The 26980-nt window shown below is 42.5% G+C and overlaps 1 protein-coding gene across 3 annotated transcripts in view; it reads left to right on the top strand.

The window, feature by feature from the left end:
• tspan18b (tetraspanin 18b) overlaps positions 1-26980 on the top strand; it is a 36797-nt gene that overhangs the window by 1523 nt on the left and 8294 nt on the right. The window contains exons 1-2 of one of the 3 annotated variants that reach the window (XM_085462169.1): positions 15212-15413; positions 19351-19434. In XM_085462169.1, the coding sequence (XP_085318295.1) occupies positions 19432-19434 (3 nt within the window). In that variant the 5' untranslated portion in view covers positions 15212-15413; positions 19351-19431. Of the gene's footprint in view, positions 1-15211; positions 15414-17878; positions 17922-19350; positions 19435-26980 lie in introns of those variants that run through there. The other 2 variants (XM_085462170.1, XM_085462168.1) reach the window with 2 other exon arrangements.

The raw sequence follows: 26980 nt of genomic DNA, 5'->3' as shown, positions 1-26980 counted from the left end.
GTTCCACCTTATTTATTTTCTTTATTATCATTTTCTCCCCCCTACAAATCAGATGAATGTGAGCTGGTGGCTGGAGAAGAAGCACAGAAACTGGGAACAGAGGCATGTTTGTTCACCATGTTGCGGATGAACATTTGCCTTGTCAAAAAAAAAAAAAAAAAAAAGACAGAAAGAAAGAGGAGGAGGAGGAAGGGGGGAAAAGAAACAGTAGTATTGATGCTTTTGGAGCAGCAGCCAACACGGATGACTAAACTCCGCCTGAAGCCTTTCTCTCCTCAGCTTGATTCACATGAGTGTTGGAAAATAGAAATTGTTTTTTTGCTCAGCGATGTTTCCAATACAAGTACAAATGTCAGCAAGGGGCTTTGCAAACCTACAGTGTAATTTATACGGGGAATAAAGGTTAGCAGCAACAATGCAGACTCCGGAGGACAGCAATTAGATGGGAACATGTTTGAGTAGACTCAAGTCTCCGGCGTGCCCGGCTGATATTTATTCCACCTACAGACAGAGAACACCTGGTGTGAGACTTGCCACCGGTGATCAGTGCACTCGTTTTAATAGTGCCTCTGATAATGTGTTGCTCTTAATCACACGTTTATGCGCCGGCACTGAAGTGAACAGCAAAAACACATTAATAGGAGAGAGAAGGCGAGATGGAAAGAGGGAGAGGAAGTGTGGTGAGTTCTCTGCTCCTGTGTCATTCAGTCCTTGGCAGAGATGGGGAAGTGTGAATTGTAGTGTATGGCAGCTCCCGCTGTGAAGATGGGGTGACTGACTTGATGCCGCCTGGCCTGGCAGTGCATCGCTCATTAAAGGCCTGAACTTAATCAGTCTGCGGTTCCACATGGTTGGGTGCCTCTGATTTCTCTCCGTCCCCTCCTGTTTCACTCTTTCTCTCTTTCTTTAATATCAGCTGATGTGCATGCAAATGACGGGGTGGGGAGGCTGATCACCGACCCTGAGTTTACATTCCTGATTCACTATGCCTCACCATAACCTCCTTCCATCTTCTCTTTCTCTCTCCGTCTGTTGCATCTAATCTATTTTTCCTTCTTCATCTCGTTCCCATCCTTTCTCATCGTACCTTTCTTCGTTCTGCCCTTATACAGTTTGCAGTACACGTCTGTATATTGATGAGTTCAGAGCAGCGGAGGCACAGGGAAAATGAGGCTGGGTCATCACTCTACACTCGCTTTCCCCTGTATCAGCCTCACTACAGCAGCAGTGGTCCGTAGAGATCCCGGAACTAAATGGAGTATCTATTGGCTCAATGAGAAAATTGCTTTTTTCGATTGCTAGAGGACCCTTCATTTAATGTGTGTGATGCAGAGGCCCCGGCCTGTAATGGGTTCGGCATCTTTGTTGTCGAGAGACAGGAGAAAATGAAATTTGCTTTTCAGCTGGCAGAAATAATTTACTTTCTGAAAGGTGTATTTTTCATCAGCTGTTTAAAAGCAGCGAAGGTGCGTGTTGGTGTACGGGCCACGTCTGCGCTTGAATGTCCAAACCGGCGTGTTTTGATGTTCTCTGCTGAGGGCAGTTTTTCCGCTAGAAGTTTGATCACAACACAGCTCTGCTAAAATATAAAGCCAAGGTGGAAAACTTTGCTCCTCCGTGAAAGCAAAACGCAGCAAAGCTCGGTAGAAAAATGAGCGCACGAGGTCAGTGAAGCCCACTACTTCCTCTCGCTGAGGACGCCTGAAACTGTGGCAGGCCAAAACAAGCATGTTGAGATCACAAGTGTCTGATGAGACATTTTGGAGAGCGAAGAAGCAAGCACAAACAACAGCTCTTATCTTGTCCGGCGATGATGCGCAATAAATGGTACTTTCATCCACACTCCAATATGAATTTACACATTAACCTCCTCAGATGAGGCTGCCCTTAATTAGAATAGGAAAAATGTTATTCTCTTTAAATGTGCCAGGCACGGCAACATTTAACCTTGTTCGTACCAGATTATTTACATTCTTGATTGACCTATACTTAGCTTTTATAAGGAAGTGAACAGCTAATATGCACCATCTTTAAAAAGCCAAATCTTTATTGCAGTATTGACCAGCGGTATTGCACATTCTTGGGTTTTCTAGGGTTTAGCTACCCTCCCCATCATCTTCAACCTTCATCCGTTCACGCTTCCATTTTCTGTTTTGTTCTTGGGTATTAGTCGCTGGGGAAGCAGTCTAAGGCATATCCCTTTTTAAATCATTTTTCAATGTGCAAGATTCTCCAGTAGGATTGACTCAGTCCCTAAACCTCTGGAGTAGATGCTTTGAGACTCAAATTTGCTGTGCTGCTGTCGTTGCTTGGAGAGAAGCTCGTTGCAAATCAGAAAACTTTGTCTGGTGAAGTGTGTCATAATTGGGTGTTTTAACCTGAACTGTGATCCTGACCAAACAACTGGAGGAAAAATGGAAAAGGAAAGTGTAAAAATAATCATCTAGGCATTCAAACTCTTTGATTAACAACATCCATCTGGATCGAGGAAAGAGTTTGCATCGGGTATCAACAAATTTTGGTCAGGAGTGAGAAAGTGTTGTGTCAAAGCTGTAGCAGCAAGTAGACACAGTAAATTGTTTATACTGTAAATGTTGCCATAGCGAAAAAGAGACATGGAAATTGTTAAGCATTAGTATGGTTAAGCAAGTATTTTAAACGCTTGCATATCCTTCTAAGGGGACTTTATAATTTTATATTTGATGATTGTATGTGTTTATATGCTAATTCTGGATACCTCACGAGTGCAGTTGCTTGTTAGAACAAAGGTGTGTTGGAAACACAACACACCTAAAAGGTTTTGCTACATCATAGTGCATATAAACTGTTTATTTGAGATGCATATAATTATAAATATTATAAAGTACCAATCAACGTGAATATAAATTCAGTCTTAGCTTGCTGTCGAGTCATGTTTCTGCATGAACACACAATCGTGCACTCCTGTGTCCCCGGTGTGTCTCCATGTGCACCAGGAAGCAGAGAGTGACCTAAACATGGGGCAGTTGGCAGCTCCACACTTCGCTGAGAGCAGGAAGTTGAAGGGGCCTCTTCCGTTTTTATCTGGAGGAAGCAGGACGTCTGTTTGTGCTCAGCCCAAGAATTCTTTGTGCTTATCTAGCATTCACCCTATTTCCCTCAATAATGGCTGTGCAGAGCAGGTAATGAGGTAAAAGGTATGTATGTGGCAAGCTGGCCTGAGCAGATAGCAGGCTCTCCAATAGGCTTATGGCTCTTAGTTGAGGGCACTCTCAGCCACGTTTCAGATTGTTCAAATATCTCAAAGTCTCCCCCCTGCTTCCCCTCACCAACCCCGCCCTCAAGCCATCTTTCCTTCTGCATAATGTTTTTCAGAATTAATAAACCATTTCACTCAGGTGGCCATTAAAGGCTACTGGTGAGGAACCGCGAGTTATTACACAGAGCGAGCATACTTGCTAAATCCCCTGTGCTTTAGCCGGGAGGTTTCTTCATCACCTTGTGGTCTATTCATCCCCCCCACCCCCAGATGTAGTTAAAGCTGAGAGAGGGGCTTAGGCAGACCAGGAGTCTAGGTATGTGACACGGTGAGATTATCTGCCTGGCTTCAGAGAGTGGAGCGACTTGGTTGTACTGAATGATGTTTAAGTTTAAGCGCGTCGCTGATGCAGAAAGCATTGTAGCAAAGGTACAGCAGAGTGCCTCACAAGTTTTCTTTGCTTTAGGTGTGTAAAAGGGAGGCATTTGTTTTGTGTTTGCGGCTGGGCTCACTCACATTGGGTTCAGTGCCGGCTCACTGGGCTGATAATTAAATAGTACCAGAGAGGAAGTGTTCATTTTACGGATGTGATTGTTCTCCACGCTCTCTGCCTAACGCTGGCTCTTTCTCACTGTAGATGACTTTTGGCCTCCCTTTTTAAACTGTTTCTTGTCTTCTTTTGCAGAAACGACTCACTCGCTGTTGTACATTGTGATAAAGCCCCTGTGCTCACATGATTCATTAGGCAACTCAAATGGGGGGGGATTATACACTGCTTACGAATCAATGAGGAAGGAAAGAAGTGTGTTACAGGAAGAATAACCCATTTTCTACAACAATGGGAAAAGACTCCATTGTAAGACTCCACCATGTTTCTCTGTTTGCACAATGTGCAAAAGCGTCACTCTGATTGTCCACTTCAGCTCCAGTGTTGTGTTTCAAGCATTCTTCACTGTGTGTTTGACTCTCAGCGGTGATGTGAGAATTGGAAATTGTGCAATTATAGAGCTGAAGTGAGTCATCAATGCCAGTCATCAGTCAGTTATTCACTAAGTTTTTCTGATCAACTGTTTGTGTTTTTTAGGGCTGTCGCTGTCTAAATGCCATGTTTTGGCCTTTTGAGCTTCAATGGTAATCGATAGCGAAAAATAATAAGTATCTGCTGGTGTACAGGAGTTAAGATCACATCTGCAATTTCAACATGAATGTAGATTTTTCACTCAAACACACAGAAGAAGAATATATTTCATACTTTTTTTTTTTTTATTGTTCTCTGACTCGGTGCACCAGTGCTCACCACCCAGAGAGAAGGCAAGGAAAACATTGCTGTGCCAGGAGAGCAAGACTTGCTTGCAAAATGCAATCCTGGTCATCCATTTTTTGTGAGGCTTTTAAAGCCTTTAAATCGGATGCAAAGTCACTACATCTGCATCCAAGCAACAAGGCAAACTGAAGACTGAGCATCATTGCAGTGAGTAAAAAGGATATCAGACAGAGCAGCTTAAGTTATATTTACTCATCTGTAGGTAGCAACAGAAAATTGAACAAAAAACAATACTTTCCCAGCCAATATATGTGTTTTATTGTTTTATTTTGAGTCAAATAAAACCTCTTACCAACCAGTGTACCAGCTGTTTTATTTCTAATTGCACATAAAATTGCAAACTTTAGAAAGTTCCTGCAGTCCCTTATGCATTTAATTGAACATCCTTGAAGCACATTAGCAGTCTGTGGCTAGCATGAGCGCATTATCTGAGTAGATGTACTGATAAGGAGACATCAGCGGACATGAAAACCCATCGCACTTCGTTTAAGGCCACTGTTGTACTCTTTGGCTGCTTTTTGAGGATGGTACTGGGAGCTGCACTCAGTTCAGATCTGTTTTCACAGCCTCTCCCTGTGACTCACTGGGCCTAATGGTTCTCTGCTCCTGACTCAGGCATTTTTTCTGATGAAATGGGACTCTCTCCCAGCTTCTGGTCTTTTTTTTTTCTCCTCCTTTTTTCTGTTGCTTCAACCACAACTGCGTCCCAAATCTCCTCTTTCTGTAGGTTCTTTTCCTCGAGTGCTCGCACTCTGTGCATCCAGGTTTTTGGATAAAAAGGCCATAGCATTACAAGAGTACCCCTATTAGTCATCACAGGCTTTTAAAATGTGCCCTATTTTATTCCATATTCAGCACGGTGCTTTTTATTTCCTCTGCCTACAGGGGATCTGAGCGCCTGTAAATATCCCTGTTTATTTTTAATCACTGACGACGGGCTACACAGTATAATGTGATATGATAATTGTTGCTTGCAAATACAAACACACTTGCTCTTGTCAGAAATTGATTTGGCAATTTAGAGCGTACAAATTATCGTAGGGATGGACAGCAGGTTGTTAATGATGACCCAGATAATTAGGTCATTATCACTGTAAACAAATTAAAGGCATGTTGGTGCTGGATGATACCTCATTAACTCACTTTTTCAAACATTTACATTCTGATTGGAAGTCGGGGAAACAAAGCGGCGAGGGTGGAGTCGCATCAGGTTTAATGATACAGAGCGGACGCTTGGTTGGTGTGTGACGTCGTCTTGTTTGCTGTCTGTTGCTTTTCCAAAGTGGCTGAATTATAGAGTGCTTTTTGGAGATTTATATTCAGCGTGATATGGGTTTGCATCCCGGTCTGTTAATAACACTTTGCTGTTCCAGTCAGTTATACCCATACAAACCTCAAATACAAAACCACAAGTGCACATGAAGCTCTCTCTCACACACACACACACACACACACACACACACACACACACACCTGCAGCCTGGGTGCTGCTGCTACAACTCTAGTGGAAAATGGGGTTGCTTCATATTTACTGCATATGTCTTTCATATCTGCTTGAATGTGGGTGAAATGTTTTGAATCGCACGGGGGGGGGGAACCTTAGCTAAGCAGAGATTTCTTTATTTTAACCTGGAAGAAAACGTTGTAAACTTCAAGAGACGTAAGTAGGCTAATGTGATTCTTTCACTGCAAACTGATTATGTGCGTTCATATTCACGTTTCAGTCCCTTTTCCTGTCAGCTGGCTGGCTTTGCTGTCTTTATAGCCCACACACCTCGTCCACAGTGCTGCTCCCCCCTGTAGCTCCTGTGGAATAACAGCAATGTTACAGGCCCTCCCACAGGGTCAGACTTGCCACAGGTCTATTAGACATACGGGCTCCCTGTTAGCTTCCAGGGCATCAAGGCCACAGATCGTTTTTTTCTAATTAAAGAAAAAAAAAAGCTCGCAGCAGGTTAGAAGCTGTACCTGGGGAAACTTGGGGGGGGGGGGGGGGGGGGCAATAACGGTCTCTCTCCCACCATGATCACAAGCCTCTGAGAGAGACGACTGCATTTACCTCGAGCTTGTTAACAGGAAAGTGAAAATCTTTAAAAGTCGTGGCAGTTTATGTGGCGGGCGTCTGCCTCCGCTGTTTTCTGTTTACATTTTGTAGGCTTGCTTGTGATTCGCTTTACTCGTGCAATAACGTTTTGTCGCCTGAGGTTATGGAGCGTCTTACGAGTGTGACACAGGTGTGCTCCTTGCCGGATTTAGCTTCCCTTCAGCGTCGTCCTTGTTTATTGCACACAGTCGCACTGTTGGACTACATGTGGTTGAAAACTGAAGCTGAACTGTTGCTCGCAATGTATCCCTCAAAGCCAACTGAGGTTGTCCAAGTGAACCAGCATCCTCCAGCAATCCAGAGTAGGCCTGTGTGAAGATCGTAGTGATGGTTCTTGGACAGCCTCCCTGCGTGCTGAACGTCTGCCCCCTTCACGTCTGACTGAGTAATTGCCTTTTAACAGCAGATCAGATGTACACGGTGTAGACTGTTATTTTTACTCCTCAAAGGCGAAAACAATTAGACGGCAAAGACGGTACGCACTGCTGCCTCATGACTTTTTCATGGCGCTTTATGAAATTTTTAACCTGCTGCCTCTTTAAAAGTGCGGCGTGCTCGAGACAGCATTCATGGGTCAGTGCACTAAAACCCGGCCTCTGTCCTTTGGGCAAACGGTACGTCAACCCCAGCTGATGTGTTGCAGCCACAAGCAAACCACACCATTAGTATGAAGGAAATGTGCTGCATTTAATATTCTCTGTGGCTTTGCAACTTCCAAGAGGAATTCTTAAGAAGTCATGCGTTTTCTAAGAAGAAAATAGATCTCTTTTTTCTTTTGTAGTTCTTCATGGTAAAATAGTTTTTATTCACTAATAGTTATTAGGGTAAACACAGGCAAACCATGAAGCATAATTCCCTTTTCCTTAATCCGTAACTCTCTGTTGCTTCTTTGCTTTGAAGCTTGAGAAGAGAGTCTGTGGAATTGAAAAAGCTGGCCACTGTTTAATTATTTAAAGTAATATTAAAGCATTTGATATTTTTATGAAAATGTGTTTGATTCCAACATTTCTGACACCAGCATCCAGGGATCACCTTCACGTGTGTTTGTCAAAGATAGCACAGGCAGGACAGGTGTCTCCAGTCTGTGAAATCAAATTGGCTGCAGTGCTCATCGATTTAAATGTTCAAAAAGCGAGAACACCAGACACACTTGGAGATTTTTTTTCCCCCCTCAGTGGAACATCAGGTGAGCTTGGCTGGCTTCCCGCTCGTTTTGTCACTCGTCTCACGTCAAGATGACAGGCTGCTCGCACAGTGGTCCAATGTACTCTTGACCACCTGGTTGTGACGCTCACAAGTGTGAAGTGTTTGAGGACAAAACAGACAGCTCAGGCAATTTTCCAAGAGTTTGCACCCCGGAGGATCGCTTGCCAGATCGTCTTTCCCGATAACGCTTGGCAGGAGGCAGATCCCATATGAAATATCTCGGCACCGACTATGAAGCCAAAGTAATTTTGTGGGTGTCTGTGAAAACCCCTGGACGTGTAAAGGTTCTTTTTAGCTTAAAAAAAAAAAAAAAATGGTGGTTCTGCTGCTGGCTCCAGACTGCTGCTTTAATTGGACAGATGACAAAACAGGATTTAACAAAGATAAAACAGCTTTTAGATGAATTCCTTTTAATGCTTAAAATTTGGTCTCACAAAAGAAACAATGAGGCAGAGGAAAGCCAATATAGCGGGCAGTTATCACAACCACTTTTGCTTATCTTTGCAGGCACTTTGGAAATGGACAAGCCCCCCCCCCCCTTTTTTTTTTTTTTTTTTTTTTTTTTTTTAAATAAGGAACAGATGTCTACCCTTTCCTCACTCAAAACATCTCAGGGTGAGCTATTTGCCACATCGGGTGCGGCCGTGGAGTCTATACACTGAGCTTTCAAAACACCCCCCTTCAAATATTTGGTCAGCTCCGTGTGTCTATATATTTATCCTGTTGCTTTTGGCTTGAGCCAAATGTGTGTTGTGCTTCCAAGAAGCTCAAGACTTTGCAGACAGCAACTTTAAAGAAAAAAAAGGAAAGAAAAGAAAGCGTTCCATATCTCCTCCTGCATCACCACAGCTCATTATACGGGATATCATCTGTAATCTCCCTCTGCTTTGTTCATCTCTTCACCATTTGGTGGCTCACATAAACACAAGTCCCACGCCGTGAAAAGTAATGAGTTGCATCTTATATTTGTTCTCTAGGCTTAAATGTTGTTTGCAGCTGTTTGTAGATATATTTTTGTTGTTGTTAAGACTATATAACAGACCCCTTGGATACCTTTGATCTGCAGTACTCCTCTGCTTCAGCTCGCAGGATTGCTGAATGTGCATCACAGTCTTTTTTTTTTTTTTTTTTTTTTTTTTCATTTTAAAATCAGTCAGACGTTTAAATAAACACATAATCTGTAATGTGTTTCGCCATAAATATCCCAGCGGTGGTCACTCCTGTGGTCCTGTTTCAGGACTGTGGGAGCACTAAGTGGACTATTTATTTATAACTGTTAGCCTGTGCTACCCCGCAAAAGCTGCAGTGCACGCTTGAGCGCATTACTCACAATTTCATCACCATCCCAATTAATACTCAAGACGGCATCAGCAGCATCTGCATCAGTCCCTCTGCTTGAGTTCAGTTGAGTTGAGAGAATTAAAAGTATATCAGCAGCGGTGTGATTGCTATTCTGAGCTTGTTATTGGCGTGTGCAACCATGAGCAGGTTCGCAGAGAAGAGTCTGCATTACAATTATGTCTGTTTTCATAGTTTAGCGTTTTGGGTTTTTTTTTTTTGTTGTTTTTTTTTTTAGTTTTAAATCGAAACCAATAATTTCAGATGGGTTTGACCTCACCGTGTTGCCCGTGCTTCTACGACCACAGTCCTCCCCGTACGATTGTCTCAGATCCATCATGTTCTGTGGTGTAAATCTATTGACTTGTGTTTCTTCTGGGACTTAATCTTGGAGCCTCTCCAAGCAGCTCAGTTTCCATCCTCTCCCTATCTTTCCTCCCTCTCCCATAAATCAATGTGATGTAATTGCATAAACTCCCTTTCCCACATCTCAGGACTGGAGGCAGATCATTCTCAGGGAGAAAGTGTTTCAGTGTGGCCTGTTAACCTTAACCCTCAGATTCCCACATTTGTGATGTCCGTGTCTTGTGAAAGTTTCATGTTGACCTTTAATAAAAAAAAGAAAAAAAAGAAAAGAAAAAAAGCAGTGTTTGCAGAGTTTATTTCATTGGTGATATTTGGTGTTTCGTTTTTCCAAGCAGCAGGACTGTGGAAGTGAACTTTCTCACAAATGGCACTGGCTGTTTACATCTGGCTAATTTACTCTAAGATCAGCAGATTAAATCTCATTTCTCTGAGTGCTTTTTGTGTTTAGCCAAGCATGATTTCTCCTGACGTCTCCTCATCGTCAGGAGTCTCACTAGGTTCCCTCGGCCTATTGAAGGAATGTTTCTCAAAGCACTTCTGCATTTTCACGAGATTGGACCGTGGCAATAGTCCAGCTTCCATTCCCCCTCTTTTTCCACATTTCATTGCCTTCCTGGCTTCCTCTTTCATTCAGATATCTCTCAGCTTTGTCCGAGGAGAATCGAGCGTAGAGTGAACCGGTGTGGAAAGGTTTTGCAGTGAGCAGGAGTCTTACTCACACACTTTGTACTTATACTTTATCCAGGTTTCATCATTCGTCCGCTGCTCCAGTAATCCTCCCGCCATGAATCGCACCCTGCTCTCATGGTGATAAAATGATTTTTTTTTCTGGCTCACGCTGAAACACACTTCCACGGTATTTGGCTATTAGCGCAGGCATATTTGACAGTGTGAGAGACAAAACACATGTGTCGCTCTCAGTTGTGAGTTTGTCACAGCTTGTTACCTGCTGCTTGTTACCGCAGCTGCCACATACAGGCCGACATGGATGAGGAATTCTGAGGGATACAGGGTTCTTTGGCATATGTGCAGCTTTATGAGGAGTTCCCAGTGTGGAGCCTGTGTGCCGAGGAAATGATCCAGATGCAAAGCTTCTGGCTCTCATAACCCAGTGGGACACCTGCCTTACTGCTCCCGTGCAGCCCTCTGCAAAGTCCACAAAAACGAAGGCTACCATCTTTCCTTGGAAGGAGGAGGAGTCATAACGTGCTGCTGCATATCAGGCATGTGGAGTATTTGTGTTGCTTGTATTGCATGTCTCTGGTTTAGGAGTTTCAATTTAAAGCCGTTGTTGAATTCACCTAAATGAAAACTCTTAACAGATTAAATGTTGAACTGGTTTTGCCGGGTGTGATTATTTTAAAAACCATGTTTAATTTTCCCAACATGCGTCTGATGGATGGAAAAAGCTGCTGGACAACCCGAATAAATGCCTCGGTGTTTGTCAGCCGCAGAAAACTGCCAAACCACGCTGTGATTAACTGGCTTATGCTGAAATGGCTAATGTTTTTCTTTATTTCTCAATAAATTGGGCTCAAAAGGTTTTGACATTCACATAATTTACTGCAAGATGAAACCAACATGTCACAGTCTTAATTGCAGGCAAATGTAAAAAATATTATAAAATTCAAGCATATTTCTTTTTTTTTATAAATATAGTAAACAAGGGGTTTTTGCTGTGTTTACAAACCTAAAGGAGAGTCAAAAATGTATGTATGTATATTTATGTTATCTGGATTATTTTTGTTCACATTAAGCATCTCTTTGAGGTATGAAATCAAAATGACATCAGATCCTGGATATATATCAGGATGTCCTGCAGTCTTTCTCTGTGTGTGTTTGTACTTTTTCTTTAGTAATGCGACCCACATGTTTGCACGCTAATAAGCCCAACATGTGTTGTTATAGCCCAGCCTTTACAGCATTGTTCCCCTTGTTTGAACACAACAACAACTTGCAAACAGCGGTTTTAGAACTTAAAATACGCCGACAAAATAGTTTTTGTCAGTCGGTGCATCATCATCATCTTATTTCTGAAGTAGGAAGCTTCACTGGGGTGTGTTCACCAAGGTATGTAGTGAAAACCATTAAGAATTGGAACCAGATCTGATGCTGTAAGTACCAGGCAGTGATCCAGACATTGCTCCTTTTTGGGATTTATACGTTAGTTGTGCCAAAAGTTTTTGTTTTCATTCATGCGGCAGTGTGATGTACAAACTGTTACAAAGTGGGCATGGAGCAAATTCAGATTAACAAAAGCAAAACATCACTGGCTTGGCACAGCCTGTCAAGCGTATGGACGTTTCAGAAGAGGAAGGAGTCCAAGTCACTCCTCCTCCTCCTGGTTTTAATCATGAAAATAAGTTTCATCTGGTCCCATTGCGCACATATTCTTGCTTCCACTTCTTGTGTCTCTTTTGCATTATGATGTTTACCGCTCATGACCCACTAAATAGAGTCATGAGCTTCAGCTGACAGAAAGGTCAAGGTGAGAAAGATCATATCCCATGGCAGCTAATCTCACAGGTACAGGATGTTTCTCTCTGCCATTTCTACATCTCTTCTCAGAGATGTAGGGAATCAGATCTTCACAGCTATACAAAAAACACTATTACCTCACGGTATTGCAGAAACATTTAAGTGAAGCCTAGAAATGGTTTCCAGATGTTTTGTTTTTTTTTTTAAAGTAGCTTGTTGGGTGTATAGGACAACAGTAGGCCAATATTTCTACAGCGTGCTTCGGGGGGAGTCAGGATATCATACGCTGTTGTACAAAATGTAGCTGATTCATAATATATTTCAGTCTCTTAGGTGCAGCAGATATCTGTATTTGTTCTATACATGCATAATACATCATTTTGTAAAACGGTCTTCTGTTTGCAGCATCGAGCCTGATCTGTATGTGCAGGCTGACTGACAAGCTGTCATTGCTATAGCTGTAAGTGACCAACAAAAAATAGGCTGTCAGTTACTCAGGAGACGCTGCCAAAAGTTCCATATTTTAAATTGTTAGTAAATGGTGTTTATTTTATGTTTTCAGAAGCTTTGGGTTTTGTTGCAAAGATTCAAAATATCAATGTGCAGACACTGCATTGAGCTTTAGGACCTTTAACTGGGATTGATAAATAAAACAACAATTAGTGATCGGAACCAGCTGAGAATGGTTTCCAAATGGTCTAATCCAGGGGTGCCCAATCCCGGTCCTCGAGAGCTACCGTCCTGCAGCTTTTAGATGCATCCCTACTCCAACACAGCTGAATCAAATGGTTTGATCTCTTCAGCATGCCATCATGTTTGGCAAGGGCCTGATAACAAGCCATTCATTTGATTCAGGTGTGTGGGAACAAGGATGCATCTAAAAGCTGCAGGACGGTAGCTCTCGAGGACCAGGATTGGGCACCCCTGGTCTAATCGATCAGAATCTATCAGAATCGTTTGCCTTCCAGCTAATCAATTCCTTTCATCAGTACGGGCATGCTGTTGTAAGACTTACATGCAGCAAAACAATGATATGAAACTTTTACAAACCTCAAACAAGCACTGTTTGTATGCTGTATATAGACTTGGAGATCACATAGATCAAAAAGGGACGGTAATCAAGAACTAAAAAGTAAACGGAATCAATAATGGGATTGGTATCAGTTGTATCAGTATACATCCCATGTTACAGCTCTACTAATGAAAAAAATGTCTACAATAGTCTGATCTAATAGTTTGAACTGAGCGCAGATCTGGCGTTGTTTCTTTTTGTGTACACGAAACACTTTATGAAAACTGTGCTAACTTCCTCTCTGTGCATGCAGCTTGGATTTTCTTCCAAATTCCTCTTAGATTTGAAGCTCCCTGAGCTCACTTCTGCACAGTTCTCAAGACTTACTGACTGAGGGATTTCTGTGGGTTGGAAAATGATTATCCTGTGGCTGTTCGACAGCTCGCACCTCTGGCGGTGAACAAACTGGATTTAGCAGCCTCAGCCCCCTCCCCCTTTGTGTATCTAGTAATGAACTCTTACCTTGGCTTGGAAGGGTGCACTGCTGCTATCCTTTCTGTGTTTTTGTAACCCTCACTAAAAAAACCTTCCTCTTAATTGTGTCCCATGGGTCCCGAGCTCTCAGTATTCACAGCCTTTCCTGTCCCTCTTACTGATCCTCCTCCTCTCCCAACCTTAGCCCCATCATCCCAATTCGACAGGTTTCCTCTTTAATAGTGGACTTCCGGAGGTGCAGAGAAGTACACACCCCCATCACCATCAACGGCGCTGCTGTGGAGAGAGTGAGCAGCTTCCGGTTCCTTGGCGTACATCTGGCTGAGGATCTTACGTGGTCAGTACACACAAACAAAACAGTGAAGAAGGCGCAGCAGCGCCTCTTCTTTCTCAGGAGACTGAAAAGATTCGGCATGAGCCCCCGCATCCTCAGGACCTTCTATCACTGTGCCATTGAGAGCATCCTCACTGGATGCATCACCACCTGGTATGGCAACAGCACCGCCTACAACTGCAAAGCTCTCCAGCGAGTAGTGCGGTGCTCTGAACGGATAATTGGAGGTGAGCTTCCCTCCCTCCAAGACATCTACAGGAAGCGCTGCCTGAGGAAAGCGGGGAGGATCATCAAAGACTCCAGTCACCCCAGCCATAAACTGTTCAGACTGCTTCCATCAGGAAGGAGGTTCTGCAGCATCCGGTCCCGTACCAGCAGACTGAGAGACAGCTTTTTCCATCAGGCCATCAGACTGCTGAACACTTCATAGACACCTCAGCTTCACTACTGGAACTTCAACATTATGCACTCCACACTGTATATAAATGCCACTTGTTTTGCGCATATTCAACTCTGTATATTTTATATATTTTATTATTATTATTATTATTTTTTTTTTTTTTAATTTTTATTTTTTTTACTATTTAATTTGTAAAAATGTGTATACACACACACACACACACACACACACACACACACACACACGTAGGAAAATATTTAGTATACACATCCAGAAATGCATACACTATTATATATTGTACATATATTTATTAGTTTCAGGTTGGCCATTCTTGTATTTTGCTCGTTTGTGTTGTTGTGTTTGCACATCTCTGTTGCTTGTGGGGCTCGCACACAAGAATTTCACTCGCATGTGCTGTGCCAGTGTGCCTGCACATGTGATGTGACAATAAAAGTGATTTGATTTGATTTGATTTGATTTAATCGCTTGACTTCAAAGCGGTATTTTGATGCCCCCTCCCCAGGCCCCTGGCTCTTCGGAGATAAGGAGAGGGCTAGACTTGGGGGCCTGGGAAGTAGGGTGAAAGTGTGGTGGTGCACAAAGCAGCTGGTTAAGTTAGACAGGCATGGGTTAAAGAAAATAAGTAGTTCAACTGCTTTTTTTTTCATCACTTTGTCACAAGAGAGAAATTGCTGTTGTGTTTTTAGAGAAGCAAGTCGCACACCTGAAAGGCTCTGTGTAAGACATGTCTCGCTGTTCTTTGCAGAGGTGAGAGGTACAAGCTCCTGCCGGAAAAACCTGGCGAATAGAGACGAGCCCTGGCTAATGTTTGCCACAGAGGTTGGACACAGTGTCATCTTTCATCCACATCAAAATAGCACCCTCCAAACACACTTCCAAGAGCTGCATTCTCATCAGGTTCCCATTTAGCTCAAAGCGATTAACACTGAGAAAACACAAGGCTTGCTTAATGAGTTCAGTCTGCATCTTTTAGCTGGAAAAATAGTGCACCCCAAATGCATGAATACGCTCTTGCCCCGCGTGTAACCTCCCCGGAGCACCTACTGTAGCGTGAGGAACAAAGAAGAATTGGGTTTGCTGTGGCCAGAGAGGAAAGGGTGAGTGATTAGCTGTTGGATGCCCTCTGATCAGTGCAGGGATTGTTTCTCCATCGTGCTGGTTTATCTTTGTCTCTGGTAGTTGACTCGCACTGTTAGATCAATAAATCCAGATGGAGTAAGGCGATAATTCTGCCTCAGCATTGCCCTCATTAAAGAGGACGCTCAGGAGATGTATAGCTGCCGGCAAGTGGCCTCCTTCTCATTTCTGTAATATTAGAGTTTGATGTATATGGCGAAAGATCACCAGGGAGGAATGACATCCAGAGCTGTAGATTTTTCCTTTAAGTGTCTTTATGAAAGTTGGATTTGAGCCGTAAACCGCCCCTTAGGTTATTATCTCCAAATTTGGAGTTCCTTGTAAAGCTCAGGGGTTTGCTCTTTGTCATCATTAGTGAGAAGTTGAAGTTAAACCCAATTATAATGTGTAGATGGAAATACTGTCTATTCCTGTACTGTTGTCCTTTCCACTTCCTTTCCTCAGAGGAAGTGCCACAGCTCAAACTGGGTGCTGTGCTCTGACTTCTGACATGTCACAAAAGGTTTCCTGCCTAACATGCAAATTGGCCTGTGCTTAAAAAAATGTTATTAAATCAACGTGTCTTGGATGAGCACAGAAAGTCATGCGTGTAATGTTAGATTATTAAAAATCAATGTGGTCGACTGTGTTCAGTGACTCAGCTGTGGTGAAGCCTCGCAGGCAGCTAGCAGCTACAGCTGTCAGTGCCACTCAAAGCTGTCAGGCCCTAATAACTCAAACATTTAGCATTAGTGAAGTTTGAATGGAATCGAAAATACTTTATTGTTGTTATACAAGTATACCGATGTTTAGACTGCCATCTCTCCTATGTTCACCGGGAAAAATGAACATAAATAGATTATTATTCAAGATGGAGTGGTTATATAGGGGTGCAAAGATAGTCCTGAAAGTTATTGTCAGTGCATGTTGTTCTAGTGTATGGGGGGGTTGGGTGGGGGTGATGAAGGCCATAGCTCGGGGGAAGCTCAGCTTGTGTGGGACTGTATTAATTTGTTTGTCTATCTGTTTGCCTGATGGCTGAAGTTCAAATCGAGGCTGACCGGAGGGGAAAGTGTCTGAATTGAGGCTTTTGCCTTCTTCAGACGGTTAGTGTAGACATCTCTGTGGTGTCATAGCTCCAACCCTACCACATGCTAGGCAGTCTTCACCAACAGTGTAGGTCCTTCTGCTCAGCAGCTGTGCAGCTTCTGCACCGCACCTTGATGCTGTTTGTGAGGATGCTTTCAAAGAGAGTTTCATTCAGCAGCAGCAGTTTTTGGGGGAGCTGTGCTTCAACTTGATGAGTTATTGAAAAGATGAACTCACCTTACAGTTCTTATGAAGGTGGGTATTAGTTATAGAGACCAAAAGCTTCTTTGTACAAAGCTATAGATGTGTCTTTTTCTTCTATAAAGTGATGCATTTTAACAGTGGACTCCATCTGGTTTGACTCACTTTTGAAATTGGCCTCAAGTGCCGATTGGAGGAACTGCAGATTTTGGCACGTTGTGGTGGGTTCATTGTTCAGTTCTTGAGGTTTCTGCATGTTTAAAAGAATCAATCTGGCATCACAGATGATGCAAGAGACAGAGAAGCTGACAAATGGCAGTAACATACGGAGGCTTTTGAGCATTTTTATTGAAGGCATTTGTCCTTATGCACACAAAAATCATCAATTTCGTTTTAAAAAAAACAAAACAAAAAAAAGGAGGGAATAGAAGCTTGATATCCATAGTTCATAAGTACTCACTAAGTACTGGTGCTTCAACCAAAATGAATTTGTTCTAATTCCCTTTCAGCCCTTTCAGCGGTTATCTGCGTAAGCACTGACACTCAGAATGGCCATGGATATTAGACTGTATTGAGAAATGCCTGGAAAGGTGAGGGCAGTGTTTATATAAGGAGTATATTCTTACTGCATTATGATACTACAGTTTCCCCTGCTATCTCTATTGTGAGTGGTATTGAAGCACGTGATTTATCATGTGCTGATGGCTTGCACACAAGATAGATGTTGATGATGCAATAATATTGCCAGAGCCTGAAATAACAGCACAGACTAATCAATTAGTGGCTGCCTTGATGTTTAAACTGCCCACAGTGCTTCGGCGCTTAAATGTCAGTGACAAATTGGCAAGGGAGATTTCCTTTAAAAGGAAAGTCATCGAGCGGATGTAGATGAAACCTTTTCTCTAGTGTTGACTCGTTCTCTTTGTTGGACCCTCAGTGGCCTGGCCTTTCTAGTCCTCCCCTCGAGGTTTCGTCCTATTGTTGTGCTTTCTCAGCCGCCTGCGCTGATCTCTCTTCGCACCCCCCCCCCATAAGCGATTCATTGAGGCTCTGCGATCCTATTGGTGCTCCACTTTCCCATGGAAGGGTTTCCATGGAAACCAAAAAATAATGCAGACCCTCAACACTGTTGCTCTTCACTGGCTAATAACTCTCTAAACAGGGGTTCAAAAGAGACTGCCACTGCAACAGGCTTCATGGTAAAATCTGACCGCTCTGTACCTGATTACAAACCGTAATGACGAGAGTTACTTACATATATGCTGCTGTTTGTTATAATCTGCTGCAAAACTGAAAAGGATTACAGTGTTGCGTTACCTGGGGATCTCTGAGCTAAACCATATGGTGAATATTTTCTATAAGACTCACTCAACAAGGCTGCCCATGCATGCGTATCCACTGTAAGGATGTTAATGATTTCCTGAGCACGTGTACCTTGTATTGTCTGAGTTCAGGGTGCTTAGATAAGGGAGTGTATCATTCCAGTGCATCTCCCCACTTCTCAGATTTGTCCACTCTCCTCAGTCAGCCTTTGATTGCCTTTTCCAGATGCAATCAGCGCCTTCTATTCTATATGGGGCTGGCAACGTCAGTTAGGTTTTGTGTCCTGGTGAATCTGATGTCTGCTGGCAATATGGTGTGTCTGCGGGATGATGTGGCTGGCTCTATCAGCCAGAATACTCTTGGGATATTCTCCATCCCCGAGCCTCTGTCAGAATGAGAATACCCTGCCTGTATTTCACCATCTAATGTGGCAACAGCCGCTTGCCGTTCATGTCTTCGTAGGCAGCTCTCTCCATATTTGATGCGGTAGTTGTCAGTGCCAGTGCTTTGAAACTGGCTCCAAAGTATTGTCAGTCAAAACTGTGCTGCTGCCTATTTTTGTATATGGAGGCTGAAATACCACCAATTTAATTGGCTCTCATTGCGATATCGTTATTTTCAGCTGGGAGACAGTTGTGGCAAAGCAGTTTAGAAACAGGAAAAAGTTTAAAGCATTTATGCTCATTAGACACACTCGGCTGGAGACGTATCTTACACTGACAGTTAAAGCCAGCAACGTGCGGTAAGAAAGCAAGGTATTCTACTTCCAGTGAATAATGCATGAGTTCAAATGCTCATCAAGGTCAAGTCGCAAACTGCATGAGGAGATTGTGGTGTGTTGGGTTTTCTAATAAAGGATAGTTAATTAGTGAGAAGATACACAGTTTCTAATACCTCGAGGCAGATATTAAAATTTTACCTGCCCAGAACTTTGGTCTGGGTTGCTGCGACTAAAGGCAGTGCATTTTCCTGTTCTGTCCCTGTTTAATTTTGCCTTCCAGCAGAGAAGTGGAAAAATTCACACAGAGAAAACACTGTTACAGTCCTAGATTGGAGCACTGCGGGGAGTGAGCGCTTCATACATAATAAATGCAAACTCGGTCATTTTAAGTGTCCTAGAATTTTATTTTCTGTGTTTTTTCTGTTTTTTTTTTTCCAAGCTCTCGCTCTTACTCTGCTCAGATGACTTACGTGCACCAAGACAAATGTACCACTTTTCTTTCTCTTCGCCGCTGCTTCACTGTTCATTCATCTCATTACCTCAGTCTTGACCTGTGCTCCTTCTGCTGTGCTTCTCTCCAACAGCCCATGAAAACAGGAGAGGAGAGAAAAGCGAGAGAAGTCATCAGCTTCACCTGAACGAAGACGAGGAACAAGCAGATACACATGGTACGGTAGTGTTTTATCTGCTAAAGCGGCACACGCGCAGTTTTTCATTTTCACCTTATATTTATGTGTTTCCTTTACATTTTCCTCAGTATATGTCTGGAACGTGGGGGTGTTTTCATGAATAATTTCTAGCAAATCCAACAATAATTCCACTTCAACACACTTAAAATTGTTTGAGAGGCGCTGCATAAAGAGGTTGTTGACAGACTCTTTTCAGTAAGATGCTGACAGCACAGGCGCAAAACCATTGTTATCGCCGACAGGAGGCACAGTGCTAGAGCAAGAACCTGTGTGTGTGTGTGTGTGTGTGTGTGTGTGTGTGAGAAGCCGGTCCTGCAAAGAGGTAGACGTGCTTTTGTCCCTTTGCTATCATAGCAGTCTTGCACTGGTCTTTGTTAGTCCCTGATTTGCATTGGCATTTGTAGCATTAGTATTCCAGACACAGCAGAGCAGCAGACACGTATGGATTGAAAGGTTAAAGGGGATGTTAGACCCAGACACATCAGCTGCAGTCAGTCATACATGGAAGCATAAAAAGCATCCAGTGAAGCAAATAATATGTGCTACATGTGCAAGTGACATGTAAGATCATGAGCAAAGTCGAGCTGTTTTCAGTTACATAAGTATTGATTTTAAACTTTTCATTTTAGTTTATTGCAACGTGTGTGTTAATGCTCAAGCTGTCACTTGTTGGGTGCCCTTCAGGCGCCTTACGGTCAAGCCACACTGTGCATGAATCTAATAAACCTGGCAATGACATCAGGTTTGTTGGATGTAGACTGTGCAGTGATAATGGCTGCTGAACTGGAGGCTATGACACGCACAGTTGCAACTCCTGCTCTTTCTTTCTTTCCATGCTATGACCATCTTGGAATTTTCCCAAGCTATCTTTGGTTGCAAGATCATTACCACCTTTGAACTTCTCTATGGCTATGATCGGACTGCAAATCTAACGGTCCTTTTATGGTTTTCGTATTATTGCCCTTGCGGATGGCGGCATGTGCCAAAAGTGGCACCATAGCTGTTTGATTTTCTTTTTTTTGTGAGCTGATGTGCAGCCGGCATGGTTGGGTTGAAGATGGAAGGGTGTGATTGTATTGGTCTTTACCGCCATGCAGCAGCTTGAAAAGCTCAAACACTTGGGAGAAAACTTTGAAGAAATCTCTGATCGCTTTGCTTCCTCTTTCGACTTCTTCTGCTGTTATACCAACACTGATGCAGAGGTTTTTTGTAAGTGGCAAGGATGTGTTATTCAGGAGATGATAACAGCAAATCTGGTGCTTTTTAACTAATAGTATAAAATGGTTTGAGTGATAGTGGCTCTGTAGTGTAGTGGTTAACGCATTCACTTAACACAAGCAAAAGTTTAGGTTTGACTCCAGCCCAATCTGGACAATACGAGTAACAGATTTCAGAGTGAACTCTAAACTGACGTGTATGTGCAGCAAAAACTATTAAAATGTTATTTTATAGATGTAAACAAGAATAAACAAAATAGAAACCAGCAGTAACGGTTTCATTTGTAAGTCTTCTGTGCCGTAAGTGCCAGAAAATATGTTCTCTAATTTGATTTTCATAAGGAAGAGGATTTTGACATCGGCTTTTTTGTGGCACAGTAGCTGCTACCTGTATACAGAGCTTTGTGTGGATATGGAGTTGCAGCAAAGAGGGGTGGGATGGTGAATCTGCTTCATGGAAATAATGTTATGTAAAATTGAGCATATAAAGGACCGCTTTAGCCCACGAGATGCTCTGCTGCACTCTGCTCTGATGAGTCATGTGAATTCGGATTCGACCGTTACAGCTGAGGTTCATTTGCAAAGATTTAAGATCTAAATTTGATTTAGAATCATACATGAAGAGTTCAGCTTTTATATATGAGGAGTCACACCTTGATGCATGCTCAGTTGTTCAGCTAAGGAAATACAGGAAAGTGGATTTTGTTCATCTGGGCGTTGTTTTCAGTGGGAGTAATGTTTTGTCACTCATTCGAGTCACTCCCTTATAGTGGAGGAACTGCTGGTTTGATTGATCTAAGAAACAAACATTCACATTAATAAATAAACTTAAAGGAGGAAAAAATACAAGCCAGGATATAAGATTTAAACATCCAGTCTAGACTGGCTTCCTGGTTTCACTTATAAACATGTCTTCCTCTTTTATTTTTATTTTTTTATTTCAACATTGTTGGGTGGGGTCACTTTCAGTTTTACCTTGAACCAGCTTTATATTTGAGTTTCTTTTCTTTTCAGTTTTTTTTTTTAACTTTAGTTTTACTTTTACCGCAGGACAGCAATTGAAAGAGACAAATCCAGGACAAGGATATAGAAGACTCAAAAGAACAGCGCAAATAGGAAAACAATGAATGGAAAAGGAGGATTGTGGGGATAGAAAAATGAGTGTAATGCAAATTGTGCGAAGATCTGCTGTTTGAGTGGGTTCAATCATGTTCCCCCAGTGATCAAATAAAAGATGGGACAAAATAAATGATAATGTCTGTGAAGGTTCTCAGTCATCCAGGTCATCGTAGTCAAAGGAGCTTGCAAAGAAAAGCGTCTGGACTTCTTTAAGTTACTTGAAGACGTTTCACCTCTCATCCGAGAAGCTTCTTCAGTTCTAAGGTCAAATGGTGGAGGCCAGGTTTCACAATGAACTCACCCAAAACTCTGGCTTATTGGAACCCACACCCAGTTTCACACCTTGGCTCAGGCGATTAGAGGATCATCAGGGGGTCCTTTTGTCCCTCTGTGGGGGGTTACTCCCACTAGGTTTATATCTGGGACTCCCCACCATTTGACTTTAGAACTGAAGAAGCTTCTCAGATGAGAGGTGAAACGTCTTCAAGTAACTTAAAGAAGTCCAGACGCTTTTCTTTGCAAGCTCCTTTGACAATAAATGCTAATAGTAACAATAATTTCAGCAATAACAACAATCCTTGTCTTCCTGTATTCTGTAAAGTATGCATGTATAAACCAATATACCAACCCATGCACATACAGTAGCAGCAGCTGACTCACAGGCATGTAGACACTCTGGACCTAAACTAGTACCACCTCATAATTGTCTTAACAAATCTGATAAAACTGACGACGTCTAAAGACATTTAATGTATAAACCTTTAATGATGGATACATGCACAATGATCTAAAATGAAATAGTCTTCTTCTGCTTCTCTATTATTTCGGAGTTTCTTTCCCTGAAGTCTGGTTTTTAAACTTTCAGTTAGTTTAATCAAAATGTAAGGTGTGTTTAAAGCTAGTTTAATTTTCTAGTTAAGTTTCTGCTTCCAATAATCTCTGTGATGTTTGCTCGATCCTTATAGTTATTATGTGATGCCATCTGAGGTCTGATTTGAGCTTTCACTTGAGGATTTTTTTTTTTTTTAAATAAGGAAATGTGGTGGAATTAAAAGCTCATTTTCAACAATCTCACCACAAACATTAATCTAGTTCTTATCTACCCTGGAATGAAAGGCGAGCTTTAGCTCCTCCTTTACAGTTCAGTATTTAAAGACAAAATCGCGATCCACTGAGATCCAAACAAACTGGAATAATCTTTTAATTTCTCTGATACATTCAGTATTGCTAACATGCTTTTGGTTTACTTACATCAACTTGTTTTGCAGTGGGGCCTCAAATATACAGTATGCCGTTATCTCTTTTATCTGCGGCTTCCACAAAAACACAAACGTTCACATGCTTTATCCTCAAGGCTTTGTTTTGATCTTTGCATTGCACTGAAACCCCAGCCTGTAACACAAAGTAGGTTACACTGTTGTTTTTTGATTTGGTTTTTTTGCTATTTTTCTTTTTCATTTTGTTGAACTTTCGCCAAGTGCGTGATATTTGTGTGTGCACGCCACACACAAGAATCATCAGTAAGTGATAAAACAGCTTTTAGGCTTTCCACACGGGGGAACTAGCTGTATTCAAACTAGCATATGGCCTTGCAACAGGGTGTGAGTGATTGCTCATTAGACAAATGGCTGGCCAAGCTGTCCCCCCCGTTGTAAAGTGCTCTGCTCTGCTCCCCTTTGTTTTCGAACAGGAACTCGAGCTAAGTGGAGATGCCAAACAGTCCTCTGCAGACAAAGGCCACTCTCACCCCATATCCGGGTTGCCGTAGAGACCAGAGTCTTTTTTTGGAAATGTTCCAGCACGTGATTTAGGAAATCCTTCTGTTTTGAAAGATGTGTATCGTTTGCTTAAGAAATAAGATTTTTTAATTTTTCATGGTTTTGTTTTTTGGGGTTTTTCAGCCTGGATTTAGTGATGTTTGGTGACTTGCGTGTATTTTGTGTTCCTTTGTCTTTTTTTCCCCAGTGTCCTGTTCTTGTTTAGTGCCCTGAGGCTAAAAGTGTTGTCTTTCCTGAAATAGTCCATTGTTTACTTCTGCAAAGGCCATCTGTGATGATATGGACATCCGACAGAGACAACAACCTCGTATTCAGTGGCGTTTAAAACAATATTCAGTGTTAAGAAAATAATTGTTTAATTGTTTCTTGCCTGAGGGTCAAATGGTGGTCAGGGTGAAATTATTGACTGGATTTTTCCAAGTTTTTGTTAAACGCAGAACTGATATCGATTCTTCTCCCTGTGACTCCGATATATAAGAAGGAGACTGAGAAACTTGTGGAATAACCCACAGAAGTAGACAGTGCAGTGATATAATTCCCTCAGTTGTTCGCTCAGTAATTTTAGACCATTTAGTTTTGAATTGAGTTATAACTCATTTTTGTGGAAAGCCCCAAAGGCAATGTGTCATTCTCTAAAAACGTGGGAAAAGCCTTAGCCGAGTCCTAACAGCCGGCAGCACCGAAGTGTTTATGTGTTCATTGTGTGCTGTTACCACATGCCCTCACTACCAGGCAACCAGTGGACTAAGCATTGGAGCTCTAGGGGATCAATGCATCATTGACCATGTGCCCGGGCCTGGTATCGATCCATCCTCACGCAGCCAGTTTGTATCTTCGCTCAGCCAGATAGAGGTACCGAGACGATTAAGTGAAAGCCTCTGCTATGAGCGATCTCACACACAGCAGGGTTCAATAGAAGTCAAAATCTGCTCATCACTCAATCACATGTCCTCTGCTCAAGATAACTATCGAGAAGTTATTAGCGCTCTTCCCCCTCCCCCGTCCAGTAGTTCTAATCTAAGGAGCTGGAGAGTCGATTTCGCTGTAGGACTCGGAGCAACTGTTACTACTGAACTAACAGCTGGATGTGTGCCCAGTTGGGATGTCAGGAATGTAGCCTGCAGCAGTGTTGACAACACATGGTCAGTCTGTTTCTTAGTGTTCATTCTGGGAGTTTTCCTCTTGTTAATCAGCCTGGTTTTCAGGAGTGTGTCAGCTGCCTGGTCAGAGGACTGCTTCCTTCTGGGGTTCACCTAGTGTCATTTCAAACTGAGTAGGCTAGGAACTGAAATCTGAACTGGAAAAATAGAAGACTTTGACTTTAGATGAAAATTAACTGATTGAAATGCATATTGTGTGTATGTAGTCTTTTAGTTCATTGCCTTAATAATGTTTTTGTACCTATTCTGAACTTTTATGCCTCTGCGTGGCTGTGGCTCAGGAGGTGGAGCAGGTCACCTACTAATTGAAAGATTGGTGGTTCAATCCTTGGCTGCTACAGCCTGCATGCCAAATTATCCTTGGGCAAGATGCTGAACCCAGAGTTGCTCTCTGATGCGTTAATCGGAGTTTGAGTGTGTGTGAATGTTAGATAGGGGGAAGAAAAAAGGGGGCTTGTTTAAATATGGGTGAGTGAGGCATGTTGTAAAAAGATTTTTGAGTAGGTTGGGGGGGGGTTGCATAAAAACTTAACCAAAATGAGAGAACCCTACTCTGGAAACGTAATGGAATTAAAGTGAACTGAAAACCAATAATAATAAAATGAAGAAAAAACAAACGTGAAAAATACCAAAGTAGCCTGTCTGCACCAGTTACAGTGCTGGAGTATAACTCTTTTGTAGTCCCAGCACAAATTGAATGAAATTATAAAGGGTTTTGCACGACTGAACCAGTTCATCATAAACTGTCCACTTTTGGAGGGGAGCAAACTAGCATTCCCTGTAATGTGCAGAAGCTGATGATATTCTGTGTGTACTCTGAAAACTCATTAAGCTAAACTTGCCTGAGGAAAGACAAGTTAAAATACCTACCTGAGCATCTAACCAGCATTAGGACCTTTGCTTTAGCTTGCCCGGCTCAGTGTCTGCACTCCTCTCTGTGTGAGAGCTACACCCACACACGCACACACTGCGAGCTGCCTTTGAGCTACTTTTGTACACTTTCTCCGTGTGGTTGTTTGCTGTTGTCTGAAAACTGTATGCCCTCTAAAGTATACAGTGCTATTGCTGTTTAGCATTCTGTGCACTTCAAAGCTCCTCCGTGTGACAGCAGAGCCCAGGGCTCATTCTCTCCTAATTGGAGGTTCATTAAGGACTTGGTGCGCCTCACGGGAACCCATTTCATTGCCAGAGGAGCCTGTCTTTATTCGGATTTGGGGGTGTTTACTTGCTGTGGCTGATCTAGGAAGTCATGGAGAAATATGAAAATGGGTTTTTAATTGAGATAAAGGCTGATGTGGCATGTGTGTGGTCCCCTAGTGTCATTGTCAGAGGGTATTAGCGCATGCACGGAGAGCTTAGACTGGCATGCAGTTGATGACAAAACACACCTGCTCCAGCTGCATCGGGGAGCCTGGGAACGAATGTGTCCTCCCCAGGGTTCAATTACAGGTGATCACTTAGAGGGTCAATGATATTTAAAGGGGTCAAGATACAACCCATAAAATCTCGAGAGGATTTCAGTATTAATGATTGTTTTTAATGCAGGATCATGCTCAAGATGAAGTGAACTTGCTGGTTATGTGAGGGTGGAGGATGGCGACAGTTTGACGAGGAGCAGACACAGAGTGTCCTTGTAATTCTGATCCTTTTGTCCAGGGCAGCCGCTGGGGGAGCAAGGGAATGTGGACTGGTTTCATTAATCCTGCTGAAAGTGACACCTTCAAGGAGAATCACCCACGGGTGTGCTATTTATATGTGGAGTACTTTCAATCTAGTCTGTGTCTTCCTTATCTTTTAATTACAGCGGGTTGACACCACCATAATGGTTGATCGTGTAGGTGCCGACTGAACAGACTTTTGGTTTTATGAGTTAGGAATGGGAAAAAAAAGAAAAGGTCTATTCCTCACGCTTCCATTGAGACAAATATAGGTCGGATCAGTTTGTCCTCATTAGAGAGCTCTTGCTTCTTTTGGTAGTGTGAGGTTGATGCTTTTAGGATCAGTTCACATCAATTCACCATCAAACTCATCTGTGCCAATTTCCATAGCCTAAGCTGACTGTGGATCAGTTTTCACCAGGAGTAAACAATGGGTTCTTAGCGCCGCATGACATTTTATGATGTCAGTTACAGGAGATGGAGACAGATTTGGCATTTGCTGGATACCTCGGGGCGAAGACTGTCGCTTAGCTTGTCAGATTGAGGACATACAGTATTTCCTGCATGTTTAAAGAAAAAATCCAGCACATTGT

The sequence above is a fragment of the Copadichromis virginalis genome, linkage group LG7, assembly GCF_057382275.1.
Source record: "Copadichromis virginalis isolate Kocher_CV1m ecotype Utaka linkage group LG7, C_Virginalis_male_GT1.1, whole genome shotgun sequence".
NCBI classification, from domain to species: Eukaryota; Metazoa; Chordata; class Actinopteri; order Cichliformes; family Cichlidae; genus Copadichromis; species Copadichromis virginalis.
This window is presented reverse-complemented; position numbering and strand designations above follow the sequence as displayed.